At 45.8% G+C, this 9617-nt stretch overlaps 1 protein-coding gene across 1 annotated transcript; it reads right to left on the reverse strand.

The window, feature by feature from the left end:
- Positions 1-1088: 1088 nt before the first annotated feature.
- HOXA7 (homeobox A7) lies at positions 1089-4535 on the reverse strand. The gene is made up of 2 exons (XM_050708551.1): positions 4013-4535; positions 1089-2887 (listed from the first exon to the last, which is right to left on the reverse strand). The coding sequence occupies exons 1-2, from the start codon at positions 4386-4388 to the stop codon at positions 2604-2606; spliced, it is 660 nt and encodes a 219-aa protein (XP_050564508.1). The 5' UTR covers positions 4389-4535; the 3' UTR covers positions 1089-2603.
- Positions 4536-9617: the final 5082 nt, after the last annotated feature.

The following is a 9617-nucleotide window of genomic DNA, read 5'->3' on the forward strand; positions in this document are numbered from 1 at the left end:
CACCTTCCAGCGGGGGAACTGGAAATTGCCATCCCGGATCTGTGTTCTAGGCGGCTGCTTATGCCGAACCTCCGCACACTTTGTTCACTATTGCCTTACAAAGAACAAATGAAATGGGGATTGAAAGCCAGAGAGATCCGAAGCAGGACAGAGCTCAGCAAAAGAATGCGGCTCTATTCTCGCAAGGGAAATTATAAAAAAGTTCATGTTCACGGTTACCATCCACATGACCGACAACGACCAATGGAAAAACCGAACAACTCATAAAGTTGTATTGCAAAGTTGTAAATTTTCATAAACAACAACGGATTTATGGCCTTTTCCTCATCACTAAGAAGAGGCAGGTCTTAGAGAGGCGCCATCTTACCACAGAGGCAGCTCTGGAGTTTTTTAAAAGACCTGGAGTTTGCACTAATTTTATTAAAATTACAATTAGTACGTTGACCAGGAACTGAGCGCAGCAGAAAAAAGGAACTTCCGCGCAAATTATGCTCTCCTTCTACCTGCATTTATCCGGCCGAATAAAGGGACTTTTCGGGCTTTTTTTTCATTTTTTTCATTTTTTTCTTTTTTTAATGATTGAAAATATTTGATCCCCTTGGCGTTATGTGGTACATTGAAAAAATTATCTATTTTTAAAGCAGGCTTGTTTTTCCCCTTTTTAATCCCATTCTTATACCCCTCGCATCTAGAAAGCCGCCCGCGCGTATCCGATCATTTACACTTGGAAGTTTCTCATCGCACTTTTTGTTCATTACCAAATATTATTTCACTGTCTACGATTTCGGCGTGGTCACGGGCCGCCTGGGCTGGGATCGCGATTTCAAGAGGGCACTGGAACACGGTGGAAGGAAGCCCTCCCATACAGAAGGCTTTCCGCTTTATTAATCAACTGCTGTGGGGAAAAAAAATCACGAAGTCGAGATAGAGAAATTGACTGATTCCTATCCATTCATCACCTTGGATTTTATTTTTTTTTCATACCGATTACGGAAAAAAAAAAAAATCATGTGGTCTAATTTCTTTATTTGTCCATGTAAATTATTTTTATGCTTCCTTCGAACTGTATCCCTAATAAAGTAACACAATTCATTGTCAACAAGCATATTTATTTTCTGTGTAACATAAAACACATTTATCGTGGGAGATACTTGAACACGGTATCACTTCCAAAGAGAGTTCACAGACATTTTTTTTCCACTTCCAATACTTACACGGCATATCCAAATGTTCACAACGAACACATCGAAACACATTGTAACATACAATTTTTTGAATAAACTTTAGCCAAACCTTCGAGACGGATTTATACAGAGTTCTTAACAATACATCATGCTACAAACTTTCCCAATTAATTACATACTTCCCAATTTATGACATGACCTTACAAATGAGCTCCAAGACAAATATAAATGACAAAAAAAAAATCGTTCAAATATACAGTATCTGCTATTGTAGGAAAATTCACGGTATTACATATTAGCACATTCGGATAACCAGGACAAACAGGTTTTTTTTAAACGTGGTTACATGGTCATTTAAATTCACTTTTCAAAGAACACTTTCAGCTATATTAAGTAAGATCAGCCTATAATACGAAAACGGCCTTTAACTGAGGCAGCCTAAGGTAGAAGCGAACGGAAGATATTAAACCGCTTTGTACAATATTGGCATGTGTTTGCTTCCTCACTCGGAATAGTAAAGATTTGAGAACAAAGATATATTGCAGCATATGGTTTTCATTTATAATTGCTTTGGAATAAATATATTATTTTAAATTTAAATATATTCAGCCTTTTCGGTACCAAATTCTATACCAAAGCTATTGATGCGTGCTTTTCGAACAATTACACTTACGTTTCTAAAAGCATTTTGCGATTCACATTAGTACGTTATCTTCTTTTGACTACTAAAATACAGTATACTTTCGAAGATAGGTAGGCGGAGCAAGATATATAGGTAGTCTGGAAAATAGGTAGTACAAATCATTGCTGTAGACTGTAGTGGTTTGTGGAACATCTTTTATTCCCTCACTTGCTGTTTAACCTTTTGTTAGTGTAGCTGTTAGTTATGATACTTTTCTAACAATAACAAAATTAAAAAAAAAAAAAAGAAGAAAAAAAAAAGAAGTGCAGAGCTACTTATTCAAAATTAGGTAGTTTTTCTTAATGTGAGCCTAATGCACTTTTCCCCTTACAATATGATTGGGACTGTTGAGTCAGGTAGTTACTTCGGAAGGTCACGTTTACTTTATGTGCAAGCAGCAGTTCTCCCACTGAAATGTCCCCTGGACAAACCCACCCAAACTTGGGTGAACGAAAAATCAAATGATTGTAAGATGATCTTAGGAGATACTACCGAAGGGTTCGGCACAGGGCAGGTTTAGGGAGGACGGGAGAGTGGAGAGAGGGCTGGAAAACCAACCCAAGAAACGCTTTAATGTTTGCAAACGCTCGCTTGCAAGATGATTATTAAAGGGAACTGATTTTTTTTTTTAAATAAAAACAGTGGGTGTCTGTTTTTTTTTTTTCCTTTAAAGGGAGCTTTTATAACTGTCACGTGCATACATTATAGTAAGAGATTGCTTCCTCGAGTGGGACTCCCTAGTCCTCCTCTTCTTCGTCTTCTTCCACTTTCTCAACAGACGCTGCTGCTGACGTGGGCTCGTTGGGAGCCGGAGTGCTGGAGCTCTCTTCCTTATGCTCCTTCTTCCACTTCATCCTCCGGTTCTGGAACCAGATTTTGATCTGCCTCTCCGTCAGGCAGAGGGCATGAGCGATCTCTATCCTCCGCCGCCGAGTCAGATAGCGATTGAAGTGGAATTCCTTCTCCAGCTCCAGGGTCTGGTAGCGGGTGTAGGTCTGGCGCCCTCGCTTCCTATCTGGACCTGAAAGCAGGCACACAAGTCCAGAAGTTAGGCAGGAAGAGAAGAGGAAAGTTTTCTTTTCTCTCCCCTATTTCTACTTTTTTATATATATAAAAAAAATAAAAAAAAACAAAAACAACAACAAAAAAACAGCAACAACAACAAACCAACCAGCCAACCAACCAAAAATAAAAACCGGCCAAGCGAGAGTGAATAATTCCCTTCTCTCACTTCCACCCCCCCCACACACTTTGCCCTAACAAAGACATTTCAGCTACACGACCTGTCCTACTCAGGCAGAGCAAAAATTAAGTTGCTTGAGACATAGGAAAAGTGGAGAGAAAGCATTCAGGAGAGGAGGTGGGGGAGGAAATTGCTTTTGGGAGGAGGAACTTTCCCCCAGGCGATGTATTTCCCTAAAACCTTCCAGACTTCGGCGTTTCGCAAGGGGAAATAAAAATCTGGAAGGCTGGGCTGTATTTATTTTATTTTAATGTCGGGGGCTCCCTCCACCCCCCACCCCCTACCCCGCCCGGCCCGTAAACAATACATTGCATTTAGCTCCAGAAGAGAGCTCTCGTTTTTCACACACTCTCGCCCCCAGCCTCCCCCCAGCCTCTCCTCCCCCCCACCTCCCCCACCCCCCCGTTTTCCTGTTTAGTCCATTTCTATAGATTCTTATCTCCGTGGAAAGGGCAGGGGGATGAGGGCGGCGTGGCTCAGCAGCGTGGGCCGGCGAAGCCCTCAGCAGTCCGTCCCCCGCTCCTGAGCGCCCCTCTCCCCTCTGCCTCCCCCAGCAAGCGGGAGATTTCCTTGCCCGACTTGGGCAGAGGACAGGGGAGACACTCACCCGAGGGGGCTCGGAGAGCACGCAGCCAACTCTCCACGCTCCCCTAGCAAACAGCGCAAATAAACTCGATGCTAAAATTCCATAGCGAATGGAGTTAAATAAATTTACGAGGCAAGAACCCATTAATTGGGCAATAAAAAGTTTTATGATACTCATTTACATACAATGCCACGGGCTTTCTACGCAATGGCGCCTCGGCTATAATTAAAACCATAAAGGCTGTGCTGACAGTAATTTTGGCGACACGCTTTGCCTGGCTGCCACAGCTCCAGCCCTCTTTCTCCGCTTGCCCCTACCTGAAGACCTCATCCAGGGGTATATCCGGAAATTAGCCTCAGCCTGGTTGTGCAGGTTGCTTTCCTCCGCTTTCTCACAGCTGGGTTTGGTTAGGTCATTGCAGAGGACGGGAATGTTCTGATCAAAAGAGGAACAATGCAGGTTGTAGGCATCAGAGCCCAGGCTGTATCCGGAAGAGAACGGGCTTTGATATATGGTACTGTTCACATTGTACAAGCCGGGCATGGAGGAGGCGAAGGCACCCGCGCCTGGTCCATAGCCGCTTCTCTGGGAGTTGCTTGCAAAGGAGCAAGAAGTAGGCTCTGCATTTTGGAAAAGAGAAGCCCCCGCCGTATATTTGCTAAAAAGCGCATTCACATAATACGAAGAGCTCATAATTTTGACCTGTGATTTGTTGTCCGGCAGGCTTCAGTGTCGGTTTTACGAGGTAGCGTGATATATGATAACATTACCCCCCCAGATTTACACCAAACCCCATTTTCTTTTGGACTGAGCTGCCTCCAGCACGTGACCGGTCATATGACGCCGCCCGCCAATCCCCGCCCGCCTCACAGGTGGTGCCGGCCGCGGCCCGCCGGTGCCCGGCCATGGACGGGGCCGCCGCCGCCCCGCGCCGTCGAGGCGCAGCCCCCGGCCCCCCGACGGCCCCCGACGGCCCCCGACGGCCCCGCCGCCGATCCCGGAACGGGGGAGGGCGCTCGGCTCCCCCCCCGCCCCGCTCCATTGCCGCGGCGAGGGCTTAAGCCATGTGGTCCTCGTTAGACGGGGAGGGGGGATTAAAAATAAGAATAATAAAAAAGCTTTAAAGGAGTTAAAGAGCTCGGTGTTGGTATGACTTAGTCTTATTATCGCTCTGTCGCCCCGCAGAAGGTCCCTAAAATGCTGGGGGGCTGTTCGGGTGTCCTCCCGGTCCCGCCACGCCCGCCGCCGCCGGTCCTGGAGCGACGGGGCAAAGCGGGGAGCCCTCCTCGAGGGATCCCGAGCCTCCCGTCCCCCTTGGGAAACAGCGCAGCCCGCCCCCCGGCAGAAAAGTAAAACAACAAAAAAATCGGGGAAAGGGAAAGTATGCAGGGAAGCAACTTTCTGGACGCCTTAAAAGAAAGAAAAAAAATCCCTTAAAAAAAAAAAAAAAAAAAGGAAAAGCAAACTCCCTAAATTAAAGGAATCGCCTGCAAATCGCTTCAGTTCTCAGCTTATTTTTTTTCCTAAATGCCCCCTTTACCTTTCCGTCGTACGCACCTTCCAGTCCTCAGCGAGAGGCGGCAACGTTACGCTCAGACCGCGGGGAACGTTGCTGCTTTTCTAAACACTCGGCTCCCCAACAATGAGAATGGCTCTCCATTGAGGATGCTGCACCGTGCCCTTCCTTTAAACGGATCGTAAAATGAGTTTCCTTCCCTCAGACAGGGAGTCCTGGTAAAGACAGCTTTTACTGCCTGCCTGTATTGCACATCATAAACTGGAAGGAGCACAATGGAATTGCCCCGGAAATTCTCCTTTCAATTATAGTTTGGTGCCCCGTGTACAAAGACTTTCTCACCAGTTAAAATTGTTCTTGGTGATATTTCGCACGGACCCTAAACTTTACGTTTTGTAAACGTGGAAGCCCCTCTCCCCACACACACACACCTCCAGCACGCACCCTTTGGGACTCTTTATGCGCGGTTATTGCAGCCCCATGAATATAGGATACTGACAGAAGCGAGTAAATTCTCTGCGGCGAGGTCCCTGAGATATTGGTGCTTCCGAGTATGCAAATGTGGCGGCTCTATCTAGATATTTGCCAAGTGTTAAGCACGTGAAAAAGCAGTCGTTATTCGCAGGCGCAGGGGGGAATCTGCAGAAAGAGGCTCCTTCGTTCATTTATTCCAATATTAGACAATATCCCTACGGTTGCGAAGCACAAGGGGGGAACACGCCGGCAGAAGAGGCTGCTGGAAAGGAATAAAGGCCCAAGAAGTTAAACGAACGCGAAGCAAACAAGACGACGACTAAGAAGATCAAAGAGCCTGAAGTAGATGACATTAGACCAATAAATTGCTCTTCTGGTGACAACATACCAAGATGCAAGAAGAAAGGAACAGCAAATATAACCGATGTCTAGACTTAAATATTGATAACATAGAACCGAATAGATTAGTCGGGCGAGTGTATTTCGGGGTCTCTGTAAAATATGCACCTTCATGTGTTTAGCTTTGCGTGCCTGTTTTGTACCGCCGCCTTTTTTAATATTTCACTTGCAGCTTATTTTTTTGCTTTTTTTTTTCTGCCAACCCGTCAAAAAAAATCTCAAAAAGCCTTCACCGAATAAATCTTAAAAGGAGACTCAAACATCGGTCCCCACCGCCTTATTTACTTCCCCCTCCCTCTGCGTATTGGTCAAACAGCAGCATAACGCTGCCTCTGAAATAGCCCCCGAAATGTCTCATTTTGTCGCCTACAAAACAACGCCGGATCCCCGGCGCCTGAAAATGCACTTTTCATTTGAATGCATTTTTTTATTTCTTTTTTTTCAGTCGAGGAAACAGCGAGCGAGCACAGATTGCAAGGTTTCCGTCACCGCAACATTCTCACATGCTTTAAAAATAATCCTCCAGGCGGGATTCATTGTATTTATTTTTTTTCGTGGGAGAGATGGACTACCTCTCTTTGCATTCTGAGCTTTTCCGGGAAGTAAAAGGTAGTGATAAAACGGTGCTCATAAGTTATAAGCGACCTGGGAGCACTCCACGGTTATGGCTTGTGTGTTAAGCAGTATCTTGATGTGGTTCCTACTAGACAGGATTTTGTTGTTTTGGAATCTGTTCTCGCCGTAATTTATCCACGATTATAATGGAGCACGCTGTGCCAAGTTATTACTTAGTATGACGATGCATAAACACTTTTAATTTTAATATAATTTTACTGCCCAAGGAAAAAAAATAATTAATCATAGTAAGTTTAACAATGCCATTGTAGGCAAACATTTGATAGGAATGCTCTTATTAGAAAGCAGGGAGTGGCAGTTACTCTTCATCCCTAGAAAGAATTAAATCTTTGAAATAGGGTGGGGAAAAAATAGCACAGTGCTCGCATTCCTTTCCGATGCTGAATTTCGATGTTAAGATATTGGCTTTGATTTAAGGAAATGTAAATAAAACGCAGAGAAAGTAGTTCTCTTACGGGGTACTATGCAGCGATTTATTTACTTGTCTGACTTTAACTTGAAAAATACAACGTTCATACTTCAGACCACATTTTATGCTTCCTTCCCTCCTGCCTCTATTTTCTTTCCAATTACTTTTTCCCCCTCTCTTTTGGCAACCGGCGTCTGAAAATGCACCAGAATTCCCCACTAAATCTCATTCTCGAGACGCGAAAGCCAACAAAAGCAAACGGGAGAAAAACTACGAAAACGACCGGGGGAAATCAAAATAGCAGGGCAGCAGAAGTTAGGAATGACTTTGAGAGACCCGTCAAGTTTGCAGAGCATGACTGCTAGCATCTGTATAATATAATTACAGCGGGTCCCACAGAGCTGAAATTGCTGAGGACGCAAGCGGGGCTTTTTTATTTGGATCAAAGACAGCTGTTGAAAAATTTCACTGGCCGGTAAATAATTTTCAAATTAAAGCTTTGCAGCGCTGCCGCCTCCCCGCACGGCTGCGTCTCCAGGCACGCCGGGCGGGTTTTTCCCGAAACCCCTTCGCCTTGCGACCCTCTCTGCGGGCGAGGCTCCCTCCTCGTCCCCTCTCCTCCTGGGCTGATCGAGGCAGACCCGAGAAGCACCGTGGAGCCGTGATTTTCTTTCCGTCCTGCCCGAACCCTTCAATTCCCCCCAGTTTTCCAATATTTCCTTTCTCACCAGCCCTTCAGGACACCCTGTTGGCAGGCTCAGAGCTTCGCCAGGGAAGGGCGAAGGTTTGAGGACAGGGGAAGATGAGCTGGCACTTGTGTGACAGGGCTCCATCCGGCTCTGTGAATTAGTAGGAAACGCATGGGGGGCTTTGAGAATAATAAACGCAGGATACGGCCGTGGTGCAGAGCAAGTTTTTACCTTTGCTGTTGCTGCACCGAGTGATGCCATCCCACCCGTGCCATAATAAGCGGGGGATAAGGGAGAAAAAAAAAGTGGGGGGGGAAAGGAGGGAAAAAGAAAGGCAATTATAGGTTTTAGTGGGGAAGAAATGAGCGTGTTCAGCCCGAGTTATGCTCCCGCAAAGTCGACATTTTAGGAGCTGTCGGGGAGGTGGCCGAGCGCTTGATGGCGGGCGGCGGGCCCGTTCCGCGGGCTCGGAGCGCCACCTGCCGCCGCCCCGCTGCCGCCGCAGCCCCGCCGCCGCCGCCCGGCCCCGCGCCCCGGCCCGCCAGCTCCCGGCAAGATAAATGTCCGCCGCCCGGGCTGGATTTAAGCAGGGGAAGGCCAATAAAAGGTTGTTATTTCCGCTCGCCCGCTTTATCTAAAACAGCCAGACAAAACAAATGAAAAGGCTTTTGTGGAAAATCTTAATTGTGGCTGGACAGTTGTAAACTCATTAAGAGCCGAATTCCAGACAGTTTGCAGACCCGTCATTTATTACACACTCTTAATGCTGATTCTTTGAAGTTGCCTCTGTCTGCAACAACAGAGGGCGTCCCAGCATCCCCAAATACTGGCTCAGGGATCAATTAGGGGCTTTTTGTGTGTGTGCACACCAGAACGAGCTCCCTTTCACTAATTAGAACTCATCAAATCTTAGCCCGGATTTCTTTTATTTTTTTTTAAGGTGAAGCCGAAAGCATTTTTTTTCCCCCCGCAGTTCTGCACATCTGTAAACTTCTTGCCGGTTCCCTAAGTTTTGTCTTGAGCCCTGCAGCGTTTTACACCCCATAAACGGTTACAGCAGTCATTTTCTTTTATTGCACTGTATGGCTCTGAATTTTCCTAACAACAACTTCTGCCAAGACCATAAGTGTGCTCCGTCTTATTTTGCTTTAAATACATACATAGGTAAGTGGACGTCCGTAAACCAAGGCGGCTTTTATTGTTATTCGACATATTTGCAAACACGGGGCGGCGTGGCGCAGGAGCGCGCTGGGGATCAGATTATGGAGGACATTCACCCCGAGCAGTAAGATGTCTGCCCAAAACAAGGGAAAAATTCAGCAAGCTCACAGACTTCAGTATTTTCTTTTGTTGCTGAGCTTGGTTTGGCTTGGGGCGGCGGGGGAGGGGTGGGTGCAATGGGGGTGTGTGGAAATCTTCCACTCCGAAGAAACCTTCCTTCTGGTTAAAAAAAAATTAAAAAATATATTAAAAAAATAATCCTATTTTGCCTTCTCCGCTCTAGCCGGCTGCCAGCCCAGCTCTCTCCCTCGGCTAAATCACCGAGTAATATTGACACCATAAATTCCACCATAATTGTCAGAAAAAATTATCTGTACCTATATCTATATACATACATATATAATCTGAAGCGCTAGTAAAATGCAAGGGGTTGTTTTTATTTGCCACGGGACATTTAAAAGGAAAAAAAATCCCAAACGAGAAGGCAAGGGAAGGAAAAAAATGGGTGGCGTTTTAAATAGCATATTTTGCATGGGCAATTATCTCTAGAAGGGAATTTAAAATGAGCGCACGGGCAA

Source organism: Cygnus atratus, chromosome 2 (genome assembly GCF_013377495.2).
Source record: "Cygnus atratus isolate AKBS03 ecotype Queensland, Australia chromosome 2, CAtr_DNAZoo_HiC_assembly, whole genome shotgun sequence".
In the NCBI taxonomy this organism is placed as follows: Eukaryota; Metazoa; Chordata; class Aves; order Anseriformes; family Anatidae; genus Cygnus; species Cygnus atratus.

What these genes read in the sequence shown, in the direction of transcription:
- HOXA7 (XM_050708551.1), bottom strand. Translation starts at nt 4,388, where the DNA reads ATGAGCTCTTCGTATTATGTGAATGCGCTTTTTAGCAAATATACGGCG. An exon ending in CCCCTGGATGAGGTCTTCAG is followed by an intron (nt 2,888 to 4,012) that starts GTAGGGGCAAGC and finishes GCCTGCTTTCAG; the next exon opens with GTCCAGATAGGAAGCGAGGG.